The sequence below is a fragment of the Cryptomeria japonica genome, chromosome 9 (assembly GCF_030272615.1).
Source record: "Cryptomeria japonica chromosome 9, Sugi_1.0, whole genome shotgun sequence".
Classification (NCBI taxonomy): Eukaryota; Viridiplantae; Streptophyta; class Pinopsida; order Cupressales; family Cupressaceae; genus Cryptomeria; species Cryptomeria japonica.
The window spans coordinates 529,052,354-529,076,788 of record NC_081413.1 but is presented as its reverse complement, the minus strand read 5'-3'; the positions used below and the strand labels follow the sequence as shown (position 1 = coordinate 529,076,788).

General features: G+C 36.1%; 1 protein-coding gene across 11 annotated transcripts in view; it reads right to left on the bottom strand.

The window, feature by feature from the left end:
• The window catches only part of LOC131077053 (DNA-directed RNA polymerase III subunit 1), a 275,512-nt gene that overhangs the window by 23,741 nt on the left and 227,336 nt on the right, over nt 1-24,435 (bottom strand). For 10 of the 11 annotated variants that reach the window (XM_058014439.2, XM_058014431.1, XM_058014432.1 and 7 more), the window contains 3 exons: nt 3,533-3,688; nt 3,253-3,369; nt 3,016-3,083 (listed from right to left, as the gene is read on the bottom strand). In XM_058014439.2, the coding sequence (XP_057870422.1) occupies nt 3,016-3,083; nt 3,253-3,369; nt 3,533-3,688 (341 nt within the window). The remainder of the gene's footprint in view (nt 1-3,015; nt 3,084-3,252; nt 3,370-3,532; nt 3,689-24,435) is intronic. The other variant, XM_058014440.2, reaches the window with a different exon arrangement.

The following is a 24,435-nucleotide window of genomic DNA, read 5'->3' as shown; positions in this document are numbered from 1 at the left end:
AATGAAGTAGAGAAAATTAAGATTGGTCGAGGGATTTGTACTTGCACTTTTGATGGCCTGTCTACATTTATTAATGGAAGGTGATTCCCAACTAATAATGAATAAGATGACCAAGAGATTGGCCTGAAGTTGGAAGCTAGAAAGCAGCCCTAGGGAAACCAGGGAACTAATCCTGAAATTGTCTTCAATATATTTTAAAATTTGTTTGCGAACGCATTGGTCCATTTGATCTCCTAAGTCCTAACAAAAGTTGGCACATTCCCAAATTCAATAGGATCAGTAACAAGTCTGAAAAATGGGAGGGCCTTCAACCCCTCCTCTTGAAGGAATTTATCATTAAGAAATCTCTTTTTGTAGGCCTGAGCACCAAGATCTTGTAGATTTAGTTGGCAGACCTTTACAGAATTGCAATTATTACAGGACAGGCCTAAAACACAATCTTTATACCTAAAGGCTCGAAGGACAGTCTAATCTAGGCACTATTTGCTTTAAAATGTATAATGTCTAAAATGAAATATTTTTTCTGCCATAGTGGGCACCTAACATTAGGAAATGTGCACAAACATTATTAATATAGTTCCTTTTCTCATTTCTATTCCCTCTATGCTCTCTAATCCACTCTGCAATTTTCATTTTGGTCATCCAAGTCCACATCTGCAAGAACTCTAGCAAAAGATAAACATTGATTGAAAACAGCATTACTAATGATAGGCAAAGGAGAGAGTTAAAGCGTCTCTTGAGAAACATTTATATCAGAATTGGTGGAGATATCTTTTGAATCAATGAATATATTGTCTTGATTCTTCAATACAGGAAGGATTCATAAAGGTGAATTTCAATTAATGGTATGTCATTCTTAGCAAAATTGCTATGCCTGTAAGGGGTATTGCTAACAATCTAAGTCTTTGATCCTACTACTGGTTTGATTTAGGATTTGCAGAAAAAATTAGGTTAAGTTTGTCCATAAAACAAACCTGATTAACATTGTGTTAAATAAAAAGAAAACACTTGTGATGTCTCCTGCTGAAATGAAGATCATTGCCTCACTTTAGTAATATTCCTCGGAGGCATTGCTGAAAATTATTATGATTTTAAGAATAAAGAGTAGATTTAGGTGAGGGAAAGGGTAAAATGATTTCTTTTCACGCACAGTTTGTGAGATCTCCTAAAATGATTTATTTCATCTTAATTGTGTTCAGAAAATGCTTTGTAACTCAGCAGCCCCCATCATGCATCTGTTCAAACAGCTCAAACTGCGACAAGCTTTATCTCCCACAATGTCCAAAGAAATGAGTCCAAATTGATGAATTTTTTTAAGAAATAAAAAATCGTAGATTTGTGAACAAATTAACCCTAAAAAATGTGTTGAAATTCATTAAAAGAAGAAAAGATAATAATAATGCCTGGATTCATTGCAGCAGTCTGAAAATGTGTAAATTTGTCACAAGTTCACCCAGGTTCATCCTGGACAAAACCACAAAGGCTTTGAACCTTGGACTGACCAACAAGTGGATCAGTTCTGAATCTAGAATAGGTTCAAATCCAACCTGGATCCAGCTAGGTTTTTTGATGAACAGGTACTTAGCTAACAATTGATGGTGAGCGTAAATAATTGAAAATTTTGACCTAATTGATCCATTTGCCTCACATGCTTATTATACCGAGGAAGGCACAATCCATGGGAAATATATAATGAACAAAGTTGCATGGACACGGATACGGATAAGAATATGGCCATTATTTAAGACCCCCAATATGGATACGATATTCATAAAAAAATCACAAATACATATATTGAACACAATTTTCTAAGTTATTAGAGGAGATTTTCATTACTTCCAAAGCAATGTGGACACATAATTGCTATATAAATAATTATAAGTTGATTTAACAATTTACAATATGCAAAAATACTAGAGTTGCACTAAAAGATAACCCAAAAAATGGGTTGCTGAAATAGAAAAACATTTCATTTGTCTTTCTCATTTGGTATAGGTTTTGTTTATACCAATTTTTTTCTTTTTAAAATTGCATTAATGAAGCTTTTTTAAATTAAATTTAAGAAGATTTACATCAAATTTTGAAAAAATTAAATCACATAGTATTTGGCAAGATTGGAAATCAAGGTTTCTTTGGCACGCATGGGTATAGTATCCAACATGTATCCAGGCTGTATCAAATACGTATCCATTTTGGATACAGGGATACACATGCCCAAAGAGGGGCATAGGTGTTTCAGGCTACTCTAATAATGGATGTTTGACCTAGTTGGAGGGTATAATGAAAAACCTTAAGAATGAACTCTAAGTTCACTATCACTATGTAGCAGAGTTAAATGAATCAAATATGGTATTGGATATGGTAACTGATACAGATATATTGTATAATTAATTTTGAAACATGATATTAGACAGCATGGTAATCAAGTTTTTTGAAATTTTTTTTTTCAGGATCTCCCAAAGGAATACAACTTCTAAGTTTTTATAGCTAACATTTTTTAGTGGAAGAACATAGAGATTATGTTCAAGCAACTGCCATTTTCAATCAAAAGCACCTCTTACATATAATGCTGTCCAAGTATTGGAAACACTTAAGTTATCTCCAACCAGTCTACATTCAGGCTTTCCATCTGTTTCTAGAATTGCATATCCAGTGGTGTTATTATGTTAATTTACCAAGATCGAAATCATTATTGAAAAAGAGGGAGTCATTTCTAAAGTTGCTACTAAAGTCAATATTCAGAAAGCATAAGGCAACTAGTTCTACTGTTGGTTCTATATGTGCCTCAGTTCAGAAAGAAAAGAAAATAGCAACCACACCTTAAAATGAAGAGATAATAAAATACCTTCATTTGAATAACTAGTTATGTTTGGGACAAATACAATGTTGAGTACATATTCTTGGAACAAAAGTAGGAAGCAAATCACCATATAAATCCGTAAATGCTTAATGGTTCCAAAATCTACCCACTCATTGTATTAGTGAAAAATGCAATCGCAACAAAATGTAACTGACCCTTCAACTAATAGATTGTACTTTCCCTTGTCTTGGTTAATGACTGCACGCTCCACTGTGGAAATACCCTGAAATTAAAGAACGGAAAAAAAACATAATAATTCAAAGATAAAAGAGAGAAATTACAATTGATTGCTAAGACGTTAAGCATCATTGAGCAAAACATATCATTTTTTCCAAAATCCATAAATTTAAATACAAATGTAATGAGCACTCAATTGCATGTCTTTCACTGACCTTCACAACCACCTTTGTAAGCATTTTTCTTAATGATTGCATGGCAAAATGAAGTTTCATTCTATCTGCTTCAGGAGGAAAAATCAACAGTTTCTCATGGTCTAAAACCCGAAGGTGCTGCAAAATTTCTCAAATCAGAATCTGAGATAAAAATTTATACTAATCTTAAACATACACATTTAAAAATCTAATATTGATCAGTGATTATGAAATATAAGAAGCTCCCATTAATTTATCCTAGATACATCCCTATGTAAAAAGATATTACTCAGGTACAAACCTGCTGCTTCAATTTTAGTTTTGGAGCTCTCAAAACAGATTCGGCCACTGTAGATGCATTAATGTCAAGCTGAAGAGAGTCTATTCTCTTCATATCCAGCTTAATGGACAAAAATGCCTGTCCAGACCTTAAGACTATCTTTATACTCTTAGCAACCTATATCAAACATGTTTTGAACAATCAGAATGTTTCTTAATACATGGACATTTTATCACACTAAATAGCAATTTTACTTTTCTATAGAGTTCCATTTGTAGAGTATGACGAATAATAAATAAGCAGAGCATAAGAAAAGAACTTTGAATGCCTACCAAAAGGATTTTGTGTTATTTTAAATAAAAAAAAGAGAAACATTAATATTAGACTGTTTATCAATTAAAAGAAACATCCCAGTTAATATAAAGAACTTGTGTGCCATAACTTATTTATTCATCAATATAATCTAATAATTAATAAATTGACATCCCAGGAACTTTGTTCTTATCTAGCTGAATGTCACTAAAGCAAGCACATTACATCTTGCTGCTAGAGGTGTATTAAGGGACCCTTGTGTTTCCTTAATGCAATTGAAGATGAAAGGAGGCACTAAAGCTTTTGCTATGATAAGGATTACTGAGTATTATTGACAACAATATATTTAATTACATGAATTGCATTACCAATCATAGTTGGAAATTTATCATGTTAGGTGGGCAAGATCTATTAGAATATTTAATTATATTTTAGTTACCAATATTCAGTTCCTTGTTTAATGGTCATTTAGCTTTTTAGTTAATTAACTTTTAAGCTTTATTTAGCATTTAGCTTTTTCCTTTTAGTTAATTATCTTTTAAGCTTTATTTAGCGTTTAGCTTTTTAGTAGTTCACTTTAAACGACTTGTTATTAATTTAGAACGTCGTCCTTGTAATCTCTTTATATACGCTTCTATATTGTTGAATAGATTATCCGATTATTGAATCATCCATTCAATTTATTTTTCATGGTATTATAGCAGGTCGATGGGATTCTTTAGAGTTTGGCGAATTTAAAAAAAAAAATTCATGGCCTTCTTTCTGGAATATTTTCCAGATTTTTTTTATTGTTATTTTATAAAAAAAGGATTTTGCTTTTTTGAAGGCTTTTTGAGGGTTTCTGGTTCGTGGGCGAATTTCTTTGTGCTGGGAAGCAGTTCATGTTTTTTTTAGGGTTCTGGAGATTTTCGGGTCTGCAACCTGGAGGTTTTTTTTTCGTAGATTGAAAAATTTCCTAGGGTTTCTGCAATTTTCAGCTAGGCTTTTGACCCTTCAGTTCAAGTCGAAATTTTATTCTAGTTGCAGAGTTTTGGTGGGTTTTTTGAGACAACAATATACAATTCCAAGGACAAAACTACTAAGTTGCATAAAAGCTCCAACCTAGGTAGGTAGATAGTATCAACATAAAGCTCGACATCAATTACCTATTATAAATCTGACCCTTAAATATATGATGGAACTATCACAAACAGCAACATTAAAAACCAAGTTACTGGTTCGGGTTTAGGCACGCAAACCTAGTTTGTGGGTTTGGGAAAAACTTTTTTTGCCCTTTGGGTTCGTGGGTCGGGTTCGTCTGTATATACACACACACACACATATATACATCAAAGAAACAAGACTCGGACTCGGCTCGGACTCGGCAAGGCTGACTTGGACTCGGACTCGAGACTCGGCGTCAGACTCGGCTGGACTCGAGAAAGTGAAAAACTCAAGAAATTTAGAGATTTTTAAAGATTTAAAACTTGTTTCAGGCACCCTTTATTGAATACACCTTAAAGACACAATAACATCATCAAACTCAACTCATTTGATTACATACACAAGTATACATCAATCACATAAGCATAAACGCAAATTGTAGCTAAAGGAAATAACAAACATAGATATATAAATATTGTCAAATGTATACAATATTACAAAACACATGGAATAAAAAATCCATGTCATCATATGATCATCATCAAATGTTTCATACAAATACCGAAGGTAAATACAACTACAAGCCTATGGCTCAGAGGACCCTGCACCCTCCGACCCCAGCCCCCTGCGAAGGTGTCTAAGGTAGGTCCTGGATGATTCGACAACCATAGCCGCTCCTCGTGACACCATGCCATGCTCACCAACATCAGGAACATCCGTGTCACTATCTGCCTCTGAATCTCCTGTCTATGCTCATGCTCTCCGCTCCTCCTCTGCCATGGCTACAGTCTCAGCCTCTATATCTACCTGGTCGATCCAATCAGTGTCAGACTCGGAGGTTAAATTTTCCCTACTTCTATCGACGCAGTTTCCCCCCATATTTTTCGACGGGGGTTTGGGGGCAACGCCCCCAAGGTGGGGTCAAGGGGCAGCACCCCTTGTGCGCTCCCGAGGCCAAAAAAACCTATTATTTAATAAAGCCGTTGGGTGTTATTTTTCTATTAACTGGCATGTTGTAACCCTAATTTTTCTCATTCTCAAGCGGAGGTTGTAGTGAACAAAGATGATACCATTCATTTTAAAAAAACTTTTTAAAATGTTTTTTTTTCTCATTTTACTAACCCAGCCAGTAGCAGAGTTTGGGGCTCAAGACTCGTCGAGTCAAACTCGCCAACTCGGCGAGTCTGGCAATTTTGCTTGCCAGACTTGGACATCAGACTCAGAGGTTAAATTTTCCCTACTTCTATTGATGCAGTTTCCCCCCATATTTTTCGACGGGGGTTTGGGGGCAACACCCCCAAGGTGGGGTCAAGGGGCAGCGCCCCTTGCGCGCTCCCGAGGCCAAAAAAACTTATTATTTAATAAAGCCGTCGGGTGTTATTTTTCTATTGGCTGGCATGTTGTAACCCTAATTTTTCTCATTCTCAGGCAGAGGTTGTAGTGAACAAAGATGATACCATTCATTTTAAAAAAACTTTTTAAAATGTTTTTTTTTGTCATTTTACTAACCCAGCCAGTAGCCGAGTTTGGGGCTCAAGACTCGCCGAGTCAAACTTGCCAACTCGGTGAGTCTGGCGATTTTGCTCGCCAGACTCGGACGAGTCCAAGTCCCAGAGACTTGGCGGGCATGACTCATACTCGGACTCGCCGAGTCCCGTTTCTATGATATACATACACATATATACATATATCTATCTATATATATATATATATACATATGCGTATATATATGTGTGTGTGTGTATGTATATAAATGTACACACACACACACACACACACACACACATATATATATACGGATGAAACCAACCCACGAACCCAAAGGGCAAAATTTTTTTTTCCCAAACCCACGAACTAGGTTTGCGTGCTTGAAACTGAGCCCGAACCCGAATTGGTAACTTGGTTTTTTATTTTGTTGTTTGTAATAGTTCCATCATATATTTAAGGGTCAGATTTATAATAGGTAACATAAAGCTTGACATCAATTACCTATTATAAATCTGACCCTTAAATATATGATGGAACTATCACAAACAAAAACATAAAAAACTAAATTACCAGTTCGGGTTCGGGCTCGGGTTTAGGCACGCAAACCTGGTTCGTGGGTTTGGGAAAAACTGTTTTTTTGCCCTTTGGGTTCGTGGGTTGGGTCCGTCCATATATATATATATACACACACACACACATACATATACATGTACAACATGTACATATATACATATACATACATATATATATAGATATGTATGTATATATGTATATATGTATCTATATGTATGTATGTATATGTACATATATGTATGTACATATATATGTATATATATGTATGTATGTATATGTATATATATGTATGTATGTATATGATACTTCATCCTTGATCAATGCCAAATGCTAATTGATAGTTCATAATTGAATTGGAAGATGGAACAATGCAGAATGGCAGAAGAAAAACAGCAAAGGGCAATTGGAATGCCTAGGGAAAACCCCCAAGCAAACCCAATTCGGGTGCAAGGACCAAAACCGGCGAACTCAGTAACATAGATAAAAAACATTCACTAGAACAATAATTTCAGCAGCATAGGTATAGCATCAACCATTAGTGTTAAATTTTGTCCTCAAAGCACTTATTTATAAGGTTACGAAGCCCAATTTTTGAGATTTAGGTTAATAATTAATTTATCCCAAAAATCAATGTGTTTAAAGCAGAATGCCTAAAGCTATTGAAAAAGGTAGAAAGAACGAACTTCAAAATAATAAAACTATCCTAAATAAAGCTAGCTAAAGTAGCCTATTAAAAAGGAGCTCATCAACTTGTCCAACAATAAAACTTATGATAAAAGCAACAATTGAAAATTACTTGTTTGATATATGAATCTTCTCAGTAATTCTAGCATATATCTTTTGTTCTAAAACATGGCACATCATTTGAAGAAACTTGAAATCCCATCAATGACATCACCAACCAATCTTGGTGCCTTGAACCTAATGCGTTCCATAGAAACTGTTGAAATCTATTGCTTTGAACCCTAGACTTCTAACCCCAGTGAAAACTTCTGAAAGGGAAAAGCATATGGTTGCAGTTCTGACCAAGCTAGAAATGAACATCAAACAAGGATGCAATGCCAAAAACACTTAGAAACCAATGACAATTTGCTGCAACATTTGTGAATGAAGGAGCTGAAACCTTGTCAGGCAAACCTTTAAAAGCTCATCACAAATCATTTAAACTCTACATTGCCAGTTCTTGTTTGGGCTTGGGTTTGGGTTCGAGGGTTCGCTTCATGGGTTCAAAGAAAAATGTTTTGAGTTCATCCATACAAAAACATATAAAAATCAGAAATATATACATATATTTGCAGCAGTAATTAAGTTCAAAATACACCACCATATTAATAGTCAAATAACATAGCAAAATGCATCACCATCTTAATAGTCAAATATTAGTCAAACTCGAATGACATGATATATATTAAAATTTAAAGTTAGAAATTAATAATGTCAAGTGTCAACAATCAGCCATCATTGATCATTGATTAAATACTAAGTTACCACGTTTTTCCCTGCAGGCCTGGGTATTGGTTATGGTCCTAGTACGTCCTTGGGTTCGCCTAGGCTTAGGATTGTGTTTTTAAGTTTTTAACAAATGAACATTACATCATAATACAGAATTCACAATAGACTAAACAGCAAGCAATAGACATCATTAATGAAAGTAAAAAACAGCTATTTATGGCTGCAAATGAATAATTTGTTAGTTTAGATTTGTTCATGTATCTGGTCTTGGTATAACAAATTTTTAATTCACATTGATCAGAATTTATTAGATCAGATAAACATACTAGCTGCATATATATGATTTTAATATATTTTTTGTATTAACAAACACAAAACAAACCCGAATCCGAATCAGCGACTTAGATCAAATATCATCAGCATCATCCATATCAGATGACTATCTTCCTGAAGGTCATTTGACTTGCATTTACTTGACATGACAATCATTTGTGATTATGAGCTCTATAGACTATAGCCTTAATAGACTATGAATGACATTTCATCAATAACAATTTGATGACTATAATATCCATCACTCTTCTTACTGTGATACATATGATATCCTTCATAGAACACTATGATCTCTCTTTTGATACCACTATAATTTAAAGTTTACTATGACTCTCATGATGGCTTATCTGTACACTCTCTTTGCTTGATTCTATATCACAAGATCTTCATGCATATTAAGACTGCTTCTTTTTTAGTTTATAGGACCTTGAAGTGTGTCGAGAATTGAATAGGGCTTAAGTTTTCCTTAAAGTAATAAACTGCCCCTAAGATTCTAACATGGTTCTAACCCTTGCTCACTATTTTGTATAGATCATTGCCCCTACACTCTTGAAAGAGTGCTGAAGGCATTCATTTGATACTCTTGCAGACACAATCCACTGTCCTTAACATAAACATGATTCATGCATAGTTATAAATTTGATAACATTAGAGATTGAGAATTAAATATCCAAGGGTTTATGATATATATTAATCCTTCCATTTTGTTTCTAGCATAGCAACCCGGTGATTATTCCTTGATGCCATGGTTTTGACAATACTTTTACCATTGTTGTAGATGAATACCTTAAAATAAAAAGTAAAAAAAAATAGATAAAAAACATCCAAATTTGCCGGCTAGACACATTTGGAGGTGAAATTCGGCTAGGGTTCGCTTAGGTTTGTCTAAGCCGAACCCACAAGGTGTGGGTAGGACCCTAGCTGAACCCACAAAGGACCAGACCAGGACTACAACCCAATTCAAACTGGACCAAGACCCGGGGGGTGCAGGGGAATGACCTAGTAACATAGTTTAAACTCATAGCATATGAAGAAATTGTAAATGGATTTTGAACAAACTGAAACTCTAGTTGAAATATCATTGTTAAAGCACTCCATAAAAGTAGAATATATGCCTTGAAAACCTTAGGTTCTATCAATGAATATTCATCGAATACATTGAAAACCTAGGTGGTTGGATGTGGTTTTCCATATCAGCAATGCTAATCATGTTACCAGATGCCAATCATGGCAATGCTTGAACTTAATGAGCTGCCTTGAATATGTGTATGGCATATTCAAGGCAGCCATAATCTCCTCATTTTCTCTAAATGAGATGGAGAGGAGAAACTTAATGTTCAAATAATGAGAAACAACATGAATATAATGGTGGGAGCTGTTTGTAACTTTGTTACACCTATCAAGAATCTGCTGGATTAGTTCATAATTGTTTCTACTAAACACGTACAAATGTTGAATCACCTTTTTAGTGTTGTCTATACCATCATAAAAATATACCTTGTGATTTTCATCCCCATCCACCAACTATACAGCCCTATTACCAATGCTTCTAATACCTTAAAAATGAGAGCATATAAAAATGAACTAAAAAAAACTAAAGTAGATTAGATTTTTTTTTAAAATCAGCAAATTAAGATATCATAAATCTACAAAACCAGTAAATTGTAACATTATTAAAAATATAAAAAATGATAAAAAACTTATCCCGAGGATCTCCTCCATGTGCTCAGGAAATGTATCATGAAAAATGGTCTTCACAATCCACTCCACTTTAGACTACTTGCAATAAGCACTTTGCAACCAGCTTTCACTCACAAACATGTGCCCAAGATTAGGCAACGCAGCTGCAATACTAGTGACAGGTACTTCAGGAACTCAAAACAGGGCAATAGAAAAAACGTTTATGTGAGGCAGGATGTCAATCAATAAATTAGACAACAAAAACTTAACTGCACATGTTATTTCTGCAATATAAGGTGAGATGATTACAATGCACTAGTTATATTCTTATTCAATTCTTATTTCCTACATATGTCGTGTCTATTCTACCCAATCCACAGAGGTTAAAAACCCCAAACTGTTCTATCCCAACCTTCCCTACTTCCAACCTGATCGGTTTGGTCTTTTCCTCCATGCCCCTCCTCTAAACCATTATCACCACTCTTTTCCAACATCCCTAACTACCCCAATGGGAACTGCCCATAGAATCGTGCAACCAAACACTGATTGGAGAAGAGGGATTTCCCTCAAATTTGGAAACATGCCAATTGATTTTGGGACCATGTCAACTGATGAAAGAGGAGAAGAAATCGACTCCAAAAACTCTCAGCAAACCAAAATGAACATCAAACAAAAAGACCTAGAACAAAAGGAGAGGGATAGATGCCCTTGCATAAGGTTCCCATTGGAACAAAAGGAGTCATGAGCTCCGACTCGTGAGGTCATCAATGGAATGACCATAGCTGGATATCTCAGGCAAAGTTACAAGATTCTGTGAGTCTAGCCAGAACTCAGGGAGTCTAGAGGCGGGTCGACTCTGCAGAGTTCAGACTCTGGACTCGAACTTGGACTCGACCGAGTCTGGACAAGTCCGCTTAGACTTGTAGAGTCTGTCAAACTCGGTAGACTCACCAAGTCTTGAGCCTAAGACTCTGTGCCCAACAAGATCCATAAAGCAAAAAAAATTAAAAATTGTTTGTTTTAATAAATTATTGTTGTATCTTTGTGTTTGAAAATTGAAAGCAATGAAATGTTATTATGACGTAATCAAATTTCAAATCAGAAAATACATTGTAAGAAGAACTAGAAAACCATTTGATAAATTGCCTAATCATTTATATAGCTGAGTTGGAGCAAAAAGTTGGGTCAAAATTTGGTAGGCTCTTTACAGTGATATCAAGGCAGAGTATCCTGCTAGCCTGTTTAAGTTGTAAGCATGGCATCATTTAGTGAAGAAGAGCTGGTCAATAAATTTTTTAATGCGAAAGGTAAACTCAAACATTTATCTCAGCCAAAAGATGTAGTTATTAGCACCATAGAGGAAGGTAGAGGGTTGTTTGCACAAGGAGACCCATTGGATTACCCCGAGCCTGAAAATGATGTGGATGAGGATGTTGATGTCATTGAGGCTGAGCTTGAGACACAGGCAAATATTATGGCTGCAGAACGTTCTAGGACCTATCTTAGGCACACATGTAGGATGGTTGAAAGGTCAAGTGATCATTGATATTGGTTCCTTTAAGCCTTAGACTTCTAGGCTCTAGCTTTTATGTTGATAAATGTTTTGATGCCATGGATTTCATGTTCCATGAATTTTGTAGACATTTGACACTATTTTTATTACTAATGTGTTATTTAGTTTAGCTTATTTCTTCAGCTCAAGCCTAAAATTTGCATTTATACTTATGTGATCATTGTTAACTTGTGTATGTGTTCAAAGTAGCTTCTATTTGATGAGATTATTGTGTCTTTAACACTTATTTACTAAAGGATGCATGAAACAAGTTTTAAATCCTTAAAAATCTTTGAATTTCTTGGTTTTTCAATTTGCCGAGTCTTCACTAAGTTTTTGCTGAGTCCGGGCGCGGAGTTCGAGTCTGAGTAAAAAATTAGCTTGCCGAGTCCGAGTCTTGTAACTATGATCTTAGGTGCACACAACCAAGACACGTCCTCGAAAGGATGATTCTTACATTTTACCAAAAACCTCAAATACTCCTTTCTATGGGTCTTCTTCAACAGCTGTTTCTCCAAAATGGCACTCAATTTCCAATAGAGTTGGCGTGGTCACTTGTCGCTCCTCATTGGATTTCGACTCTATGTTTGTTGCACCTTCATCTTCAGCACCCTTTTAGTGATATAAATCAGCTACATTGAAGATAGGGGAGATACCCATGCCTGAAGGAATGTCAATCTCATAGCCATTAGCTAAAAATTTCCTGAGAATCTTATAGGGACCTATCTTTTCATTTTCAATTTTTTGTATTCACCTGGAGAAATTTTTTCTTTCCTAAGACGAGCCAAAACAAGATCACCCACCTGAACATGAACTTCTCTCTACTTCTTATCAACATACTACTTGTGTTGCTGATTACTTGCTTCAATGTTCATCTTAACCTTCTCATGAAGGTCATGAATGGATATTTAGAAGTCTTCTCCATCTGCACTAATCCTCTCCAAATCACCAAGATCTCTGAGTTCAAATACACCCCTAGGATGCATGCCATAGACAATATAGAATGGGCCGAAACTTGTACTCCTATTTGGGGAATCATTATAGGCAAACTCAGCTTGTGCTAAGGCCATATCCCAGTTACCAATTGTGTTCCCAACAAGACACCTCAACATATTACCCAAACTTCTATTTACTACCTCAATTTGGTCATCCGTTTGGGGGTGATAAGATGAACTAAAATTAAGATGTGTACTCAACTTCTTCCAAAGGGTTCTCCAAAAGTGACCCACAAACTTAGTGTCTCTATCCAATACAATACTGGGTATGCTATGTAATCTCGCTACCTCTTTCAAAAAAAAAATAGCAATATTTGTTGCATCACTAGTCCTCTTGCAAGGAATGAAATGAACCATTTTAGAGAACCTATCCACAACTACGAATATAGAATCTTTGAGTCCTAGACAAAAACATAACAAAATCCCATGGTATAGATGGAATTGGTAATGGTTGGTACAAACTAGTATTTTGACTGGGCCCCTTTGCATGCTGGCATACTCTGCATCTCTCCACATACTTCCCGGCATTAGACTGCACCCTTGGCCAATAATAATGTATACTTCGTTGTAGGTAAGTCTTAACCTATCCAAAATGTCTTGCCAAGCTGCCACGATGTTTTTCCTTCAATAGATTCTCTCTCATTAACCTTCTAGGTATGCAAAAATCGATTGCCTTTGAACAACAAACCCTCTTGCAACATAAAATCAATCCATGGTCCTCTATCTCTGCTAATAGGACCACTACAAGCTTCATATGCCTCCTTGACATCAAGATCATCCACATGTAGATCCTTCGAGCTCTCAAAACCAATACTATTAGCCTGAATTTCGTGTAACAAACTCTTTTCAGTCAACACATCAGGAACCTTATTTACTTGCCCACTCTTATGTTTCAACACAAAGTTATAACTTTGAAGGTATTTTATCCATTTTGCATGCCTTCGATTCAGTTTGTGTTGGCTGTTAATGAATTGTAGTGCATGGTTATTTGTGATAGACAACAAACTCTTTGGGAAGAAAGTAGTGCCTCCACTTCTTCAAAGATTGTACCAATGCATAAAATTCAAGGTCATAGGCTAAATATTTCTTCTTAACATCATTTAATTTTTCGCTGAAAGAAGCAACTGGATTTCGTTGATTAAGAACAGCCCCTATTGCCAAACCACTAGCATCAAATTCAGCTTAGAATACTTTGCTAAAACCAAGTAACACAAGTATAGGCTGTTCGGTTATCCTCTGCTTAAGAAATTTGAAACTCCTTTCAGCCTCTTGAGTTTGAAACCCCTTCTTGAGTCCATTCAAACTGCTTCTTATAACCCTTGATTGTTTTGAGTATGGGAGCTACTATATGACTGAAATTTTTAATAAATTTCCTATAGAAACTAGCAAGTCCATGAAAACTCCTTACTTTAGATACACTCTTGGGTGTAGGCCAATCAATAATGGCCTGGCTCTTCTCCTTATCCATCTTTAATCCATCCTTGGATACCACAAAGTGCAAATAAACCAATTCAGTCTTCATAAACACACCTTTGAAATTGATCAGCAGCTTTTCTTCATACAATCTTGTCATAAAAAGCCTTAAATGTTTTAGATGTTCTTCCTTAGACCTGCTAAAAACCGATATGTCATCAAGATACACTATAACAAACTTCCCTAGAAATGGTTTTAAGACTTTATTCATAAGTCTCATAAAAGTTCAAGGTGCATTTGTGAGGCCAAAGGGCATAACCAGCCATTCATAAAGTCCATCATTAGTTCTAAATATTGTCTTCCACTCATCCCTAGGTCTGATCCTAATCTGATGATAGCCACTTTTCAAATCAATCTTCGAAAAATACATAGAACCACTCAAACAATCCATCAAGTCATCCATTTTTGGAATAGGTAGCTTATGTTTGATGGTAATCTTATTAATGGCTCTAGAATCCATGCACATTCTCCATTCACCTTCTTTCTTAGGTACTAGGACTATAGAGACAGCACAAGAGCTAATGTTCTCTCTTATCAATCCTTTCTCATGTAATTCTTCAACTTGCTTCCTAATCCCCTCATTCTCCTTAGGAGTCAATCTGTATGCAGCCTTGTTTGGAAGGCTAGCTCCTAGAATCAAATCCATATGGTGACTAACACTCCTTATGGGAGGCAACTCATTAGGCAAATCAGCTACCACAATGTCCATGTGCTCTTCCAATGTATCATGTATCCCCTTAGGTAATCCATCCGTTTTCATTGAGGTAAGCAGCCTTGGGCTTGATTACCAAAGCAAATCCCACTTCTTCATCCTTCATGGTAACAAGGTATGCTTGATACCATCTTTCTACATAGTACAGGAGATATTCCTCCATCGTGTATGGCTTTCTGGTCAAACTGCCATGGTCTATCGAGCAACACGTGACACACATCCATAGGCATGATATCACACGACACTTGTTGATGTGTTTTTTAGCACAATCAAACACAGAATAAAATACCAAAAGTATCTTATCCTCTCTTGAACAAAGTCTCTCAAATGCTATGCTTCGCAATCAAATGAGACAACTCCAAGGTTTCTACTGTTAGGTTTTGACTCATGGATAAGACCAATGGTTGATGTGATTGCTTGTAATCCAAGGGGCCTCACGTTGAATAATTGAATGCTTGAATTGCTAGAACTTAGATTCTAACTACTTGCTTGGAGAATTAAAAAAGAGAAAAACAGATAAAGTTCAAGGAGTCTAATCTAATCCTAAGAATGCAAGAGAAATGGACAATCTTTGGTGAAACTCCACTAAGCCTTGCTTTGACATGCAAAGCAACAACTCCACAAATCTTAGTGCAATCTTCTAAGGAAATTAGATGATTTTCAAATCATTATCAAGCATAGACACCATTAATTATATGCATATCAATGATTGGATAACAATTGAACTAGAGTTCATTCAAGTATTCCAGTTGACCACACAAGGCAAATTTGCAATCAACAAACTGCTAGTGGTATGGATTAAGAGTTTCACCATGAATTATGCACAATGCTCTATCATTCAACTAATCAACATAAAAGCAAATGAGAAGTAGAAACCATGTAGCTTGTTGAAATAACACATTTCACCATATCTTCAATGAAAAAAGTACTTACATTTACAAGCCTTAGCAACAATTTCTTCTTCTCCTACTCTATTCTAACTGCTATCTGCTACTAAACTATTAACTTGCTATTGATCTATTAACTATTAGTTTGCTATTAACTATTCACTATTAACCTTTACAAATGAGAAGTTTGAGCCTTATATAGAGAGCTCAATACAATTCAAAGGCTCAGATCGATATGAGATCAATGGTCATGATTACAAGATGAAACCCTAATTAGGGTTTGTTGGAACAAACTCTCCTTAGCCAATGAGATAATTACAACATTTGGACACATGTCCTCTCTTGAATCTTTGACCAATAGATAGTGAGGGTAGGTACATTGGAGTTTGTGTCCATGGGTGAGTCGGGTACATTGTGTTTGGACACACTAATGTGAAACTCCTTGATTTTGTGAGTGGTGACTAGGATGATATTAGATATTGCCGAAAAGTTTGCTAGAATGATGTTTTGTCATTGATGTCAACATATTCTTCTGCGTATTCCAGTATTGCAGTCAGATTGGATGAGTTGGTTTGGCCAGTGTGTTGCAGTTGAGCTGTTGCGGTTTAATGGGTTTTGAGATAAGTATCTCTAGTTGATTCAACAAAAGTTTTAGAGGTTCACATGATTATTTGATCGAGTTGTGAGATCTGGTATTGAGGTTGGTTTACAGTTGTTCGTGTTATTCGGCTTTTTGCTCCGCATTGCTCTAAAATTGCAATATCTTGGTTTGCGGATTTGGCAGTGTGTTTGGGATGTTCATATGTGTCCTCAATTCAGATGGTTCGTGATTTGGAAGTCCGCAAGTGAATCTTTCAGTTTGATAGTCAGTTCAGTGTATGTTCTTGAGGTTCGGTATAATGATGATGGAGATTCTAGTAAAAGGTGATGTTGTGATTGTTTCTATGAAGATTCACGTTGCTTGTGGATGTTTCTGGATCGTGTTCTATCCGTGTTGATGGTCTGCATTGATCGTTGTCGCATTATTGATCATTTTCTTAACCCGGTGGTGTTCTTCATGTTATGCGACATTCATGATGATTGTAGAGTGTTGTGGATGTTCAAGGGGTAATTCTTGGAAGTGTTTCTTGCGTACAGTGTTGGTTTAGGTCTAGACCATGTCTTAGCCGACATTGTTTTGGTCTGCATGTATTGTTGTAGCATGTGAAGTTATTGTTTTGTAATTTGTGTTGAGGGTTGAGCTGACCTTGAAATATAGGTTGATGATTTGTATAGATATATGTAATATTCATGTGAGAGTTGTATCTGCGTGTGTGAACATTGATTTAATCTTTCAGTAGTAGAGGAGAAGTGCAAAAGAGTGTGAAGAAGTGTGAAAGAGCAACGTTTGAGTATATGTGCTTAACCGAAATTGTAACTAGGCATGAGAAGATGCTATGTCATTAATTCATGATCCTCCAGGTGTAATCCGAATCTTTTTGTAAGGCAGTGAGTCTTCCTCAAGGTTGTAGCCCTTCTTGTTTTCTGATTTGAGCAGTAAGCTCTAGGTAGTGTGCCTAAATGCATGTGCATTCCCCATTGTAATATTTACACTTACTCCTAATAGGTTATTATCTCATTGTGGGTAGGTTCCCACCGTGGTTTTTCCCTTAACGGGGTTTTCCATGTCAAAAATCTTGGTGTGACGTGTTATTGATGTGGTGTTGATTTATGCTTTTGGTGTTCATTATCAGATCTGAATTTAAGTTTGAGTTGTGTAGAGTTTGTGAGAGCAAACTGATTCACCCGCTCCCCCCCCCCCTCTCAGTTTGTTGCATTATTGCCAACAGATGACACCTCAGTTTGCTTGTACTTGGTAGATCAACACAAAGTGTTTGAGCAATATCTCTTGATCCTCAACATCATTCACTTGCTCAATGTGATGATGATGGGAAGCATCACTATGGTTAAGCAAGCATTGATTAGTTCTTCTGAAACTATCCGCTTCCTAGCTTGAAGTGAAGCATGTATGTTGACTTCCTTTGATGTTATCAACGTACTGATCATAATCCTCTTTGCTGAAGTGATCCTCCTTTCTCTAAGTGATGGAGTTCCTTCTTCCTCGCTCCTATAACCTCTGATTTTGATGATTTTGACCTTATATAGATGCAACTAACAAAGATGATTGACTAATAATACCCAGGAAATTCGCTGTGTGCTGAAGGGATATGAATGAATTCACCTTATTTTTGATCCAATTCGCCGCCCTTGTGGAGTTTTAAATCACTGCTCTGCTCCTTAGGATATAATTCGCTTGCTATTGTGATCAAATGATACGATTTGCTTGTCATTTATAGGCGCTCAAGAGATGAGGTGTGTCTCTTCCTTATTTAGGCCATCTTGATAACATTTTAAATAAATATTCTTTTATCATCTAAGAAACCGACTTGCTAATATTTTTGAATATTTTCCTTTCAAATTCCAACCTTGGCGCTAATAATGCTCATTCTTATTGCTTGCTTGGAGTGATCACCGATATGAATTTGGACATTTTAATGAGCAAAGGAAAGAAGTTCGCGTCTTAAAGGGAGCAAAGGAAGTGTGCCCACTCCTCCTAGAGGGCAATGGAAATGATGCCTCTGCTCTAAGGGGGCAATGGAAGTGTGTTCACTCCTTCAAGGGGGCAATGGAAATGATGCCGCTCCTCCAAGGGGGCAAAGGAAATGATGCCACTCCTCCAAGGGGGCAATGGAAGTAATGTAAAATCGCCATCTCCGTCAACTTCTATCAACTCCTCTATCAATTTGATCTCTTCACTTGTTTATGCCGTTGTATTCAAGGTGAAGCACACGAAATGTTTAAGGTTTCTTCCTCCATTCGCCTAAGCTTATCAACTCATCTTCAAATGAACTCCTTGCAACTACATCAGACCTCTTGGATGTTGAAAAAAAGTCTACTAGGCCTGATCGCTGGTTGAAGGATCAAAATCATTGTAATTCATAAAGAGCAAAGACATTTTGGACCTCTTGGAATGCAAAGGAAGTTATTTCGGGCCTCTAAAATAGCAATGGAAGTCAGATCGCTCCCTCAAGAGGCTGAAGGAAATGATGCCGCTCCTCCAAGGGGGCAAAGGAAATGATGCCGCTCCTCTAAGGGGGCAAAGGAAATGATGTAAATCGCTGTGATTCAGTCTTTGTTCCCATCGAATTCTTCATTAATTCAGTCCTTGCTTCCAATCTTCATGCCAATTGTCTATGTCAATGAGCAAAGGTGGGATTGCATTTGAGATGAAGCACAAGATATACTCAAGGTTTTTTGCTCTATCCACTGAAGCTCTTCCATTTACCATAATCACAACTCTTGGTGCCCAAATTGGACTTCAAAGGAGTCAAAATATACATTCTATGCCAGATCGATGACTGAAAGGATTAAAACATTGCTTAGCAAAGGAAGTAATTCTGGCTTTTTGAAGAGCAAAGGAAGGCAGGTCGGGGTTTTGCATGGGCAAAGGAAATTTTTCTATACTTAGTCAATTTTCTGCCCAAGTAACTTGCCTTTCAAACTTCCTTGCCAAATCAGTCATTAGGGGTTCATTTGCACACCATACATGTTCGGCATTATGAGCTTCATGTGTGTGAGTTGATCAGATCTGATCAATCTTTGATTGCTTTTGTTGACACAAAGCAAATTGGTGTTTTAGCATCCATTTGTATTAGCTTATCCCTTTGATCAAGTGATGATTGCCCTTCTTTGCTAAGACAAATCGGTCTTTTAGACTTCATTTGAATGCAATGATCTGATTTATCAAATTTTGCTTCCCTTCACCTTTTGAATCCTCCTTGATTTGGGGCTGCCATCTATCTCCTGCAATTTCTGTTAATGATTAGCGATGGGAGTTCTCTTTCCCTCCTAAATTCTGTTAAAATTGGATCAAATTTATATATATGGTAATTTTCAAAATTTTAGTCACTTAATTTTATTCTAACACTGTAACTTCCTATATATTTCAGTTTGCAGAATATATATAGAATGGATCACTGATGTCTTTGACAATTTTCAGATTGCAATGTAACGTTGAATTATACTTAGTAGTATATATATATATATACTGTAATGTTGTTTACACTATATATCGAACTATCCACAGTTCGATTATATTAGTCAAGTACCGTCAATCACCCAACAATATCACAAACTTGTGAAATGCAGATCACTTCACTATAAATATTGAATGATATTGCCTTCGCACAGATATATATCAGTATCGACTCCTTTATGTCGACTGTGTACTATGATTTATTTGTTCGCTGTATATGTATCCTCGACTTAATGTGATAGTCAATGATTTATAAGCATAGCAATTAACATAGAGTCACGACTCTACGTGGAACCGACATGGTTCCACATAGAGTCGCGACTCCTATGTGGAGGCATGCTAACCAATAATCACCAACGTATAACAAATAGTCAAAACCGATTGTATAATCGGGATTACATGCAAACACAATCAGTAAACTAAACCGATTAATAAACATACGGTTCCATGTAGAGTCGTGACTCCTATGTGGAGGCATGCTAACCAATAATCACCAACGTATAACAAATAGTCAAAACCGATTGTATAATCGGGATTACATGCAAACACAATCAGTAAACTAAACCGATTAATAAACATAGCATAAACAATCCATTAGTAATTAGTGAAGCCAATAATAGATTATGATGACAATATTTAATCAATAATCATTGGATATACACAGATCGGTATATAATACACTTGATGCTATGTATAATCAGTAATATAAAATTATTACTGATTATACATAGGATCGATTATTGTAGAATCTGATTGTAATCACAATGATTAAATCGATTATCATACAATATTCTAATCTGTGATCAGAATGCTAATTTGTTGTGAATGATAGGAATAAGGAATAATCGTACAAATGTCTAAGGCCGTTAAGCCAATTAGACATTTGAATGATTAGAGTCATCCGACCATTGCTACATAATTTCAACACTCCCTCTTAGAAAGGGAGGAATTCCTATAAGAGCCTGCCTAGAATTCTTGAGGCATCAAACACAGAGAACAAAGTGAAATCGTAAGTCTTAGATGCCGTAGAAAATACAAGAAGATGCTTCATGTGAGGTTGAAACACAAATATAAAGTTTGGCCTTTTTTTTCAAAATCAGAGTTCCGTGACTTGCCATGACTCGGCGAGTCACGGGCCGAGTCACCCTCGGCGAGTCCTAGGTGGCTCGGACCCGGACTCGACGAGTTTTGGCCGAGTCATGGCGAGTCACATGACTCGGCTCGGACCGGGCGAGTCCCGATGCTAGGACTCAGCCGGCGTAAACAACCGAAAAGGCAAAATTAAAACATGTTAAACAATGGTTTTACTTGCTTTTTTTTTTCATTTATATTTTATTCTAAGCTGTAAAAGGCATCTCATTTCATTCTATTGAAAAAATAGGAGAAGAGTGAGTTGTGAGGAAAAAGAAGAGAGCATAGTAGGGCAACCAGCAAGGAGGAGTAGAATTTCTTCAACAAATCACATTGGGGCAGTGTAATACTTGCATTTGGTGCATCAAAAGCTTGTTAGAGAGGATTGGAAAGAGGTTGCATTTCATTTCAACCTTCTTATAAGAGGTAAGATTTATTTTTTTTGGTGTTTTATAAGCAAAATTTACATTTTTTTTTAAACATTTGTAATATGTATTCATTTCTTTCAAATAAATCAGCAAACCCTACCATGTAGATTGTTTTTTGTTTTCTCAAAACTTAAAGAAATCAGCAAACCCTACAATGTACATTTTTTTTTAGTTAAAAATGTACATTGTAGGGTTTGCTGATTTCTTTATGTTTTGAAATGAAAATAACAATCTACATGGTAGGTTTGCTAATTTCTTTGAAAAAAATGAATACAAATTCCAATACATTGATTTTTGTATCAAAATCAAAACATTGCTATTATATTTTTTTTGTATTAATTTATAATTTAACAATGGACAAATATTCATTTTTTTTGTAATTGTGTCTTATTCCAGTAACCTTCAACTTTTGAAAACAATGTCTAGTTCTAGTCCTCCTTGTAGAGCAATCCCAGGTAGAAAAGATCTAGCTTGGAAATATACAAAACCTTTTCCTGGGCAAAAAAGAGGAGAGGCAAAATGTAAATTTTGTAAAACAATCTTTCATAGAGGCATAAATAGATTGAAATACCAACTTGCCGGCATACGTGGCCATGATGCAGAGCCTTCCACACTAGCTCTTCCTGAGGCTATTCGTGAGTGCCAAGTGCTATTAGAGACACTTGAGACTCAAAAAGAAATAAAGAAGAGGCAAAGGGAGGAGTTGGCTCAGACTAGCATTGGTTCTGTTGGAGAGGCCTCTTCCATGCCTCCATATTGTCCTAGTGGGAGTGCTAGTGCTTCTGTTGCCGGTAGTGCCAGTGCTAGTGGGAGTATCAGTGCAACTCCAACCATTGGTCCTAGAGTTTGTAAATCTAGGATAGATTCATATTTTGAGTAACGCACTACTCGTGGTGCCCAACCTTCACTTGAGAGCATGGCTTGGAACAAAGAGGTACACAATAAGGCTAAAGGTGCAATTTGAAGATTTTGGTTTTATTGCAATATTCCATTCTTCGCAACCAGGTAATTCCTTTTAGTTTTTATTTGATTGTTTTAAGTTTTTAAGTTTTTAAGTTGTTAATATTTTTAGTTTGTTTTGTCTAATATTTATAATTTTATACTTATCTTATTTAATTTATTTGTGATAGGTCTCCTTATTGGTAGAGCATGGTTGATGCCATCGCTATTTGTGGGGCAGGTTTCAAAGCCCCTTCTGTTTCTGAGTTAAGTGGCCCAATTTTGATAGAACTGGTGGCTGATGTAAAAGCCACATTAGAGGATCAGCGAGAGATATGGAAGAAGGGTTGCACCATCATGACCGATGGTTGGACTGATAGGAGAAATCGGACGCTCCTAAATTTTCTTGTTTCTTCTGCAGGTGATTGAATAACTTGAATTTTATTTAATGATTCACATTTTATTTTTGAGTTGAGATTTATTGAATGATCATTGATCACTATTTTTGCTTTGTTTTCAAATTTCAAGTGGCACCATGTTCATGAAGTCAATTGATGCTTCCGCACATTCTAAAAATGCCACTTACCTATGTGAGGTTATAGAGGAGGTCATATATGAAGTGGGTGAGGAGAATGTAGTACAAGTGGTGACCGATAATGCAGCAAATTATGTTGCTGCAGGTAAACTTTTGATGGAGAGGCACCCATCTATATTTTGGTCTCCATGTGCCGCCCATTGCATTGACCTCATGTTGGAGGACATTGGTAAGATTGCATGGATCAGGACATGTGTAGAGAAGGCAAAAGATATTTGCAAATTTGTATACAATCAGGTATGGGTCCTTAACTTAATGAGGCAATACACGGGGCAGAAGGAGTTGGCTTGTCCTGGAATCACTAGATTTGCCACTAACATCATCACATTACAATCCTTGATTCGGAGTAAGGCAGCTTTGAGACGTATGTTTGTTGGTGAGGAGTCGACTTCCTCATCCTATGCTACGAGTGTTGTAGGAGTTGATGTCGCAGATTACATTTTTGATGAGCCAAGCTTTTGAACCCCTGGTGAGATTGTGAAGGTAAAATTTTTAAGCATTCTAATTTCTACCTTATGTTTTAAGTTTTAAGTTTTTATTTTTATTCGTATTTTTCTTTTATTTGCATATTTTCATTCATAATTTCACACTTACATTAACTGATATTACATATTGTTTCACAATATTTGCAGTTCATTGAGCCCTTGGTAGTTCTCCTACATGTTGATGACGGGGAGAAGCCCGCAATGGGCTACATATATGAGGCCATGGATAGGGCCAAGGAGAGCATCAGATCTGCCTATGAAGGGGATGAAAGTAAGTATCGTCCCATTTGGGATATCATTGACAAGAGATGGCAGACCCAGCTTCACAAGCCCCTTCATGCAGCTACTTATTACCTCATGTTAGCAAATGAATTTGTCACTGTACTTTCTTTACCAATTTGCCCAATGGACAACAACAAAACCTTGCAACATTGGATAAACCATAACAAAGAAGGATGATTTTCCTCTGCTTTCAAAGAGCAGCAGCTCCCTCAAATGTTAATTTTATATTTCAAAATAATCCCTCCTTTCCAAGAAATAAACAATTGTGACCTCAATAAAATATGAACATTTATTAATAGCACAAAGTCTATTAATAATTTTGGTATAATTAATATGGAAAATGAAATAAATGCTTGTACATATAAACATATAAATGAATATTAACAACA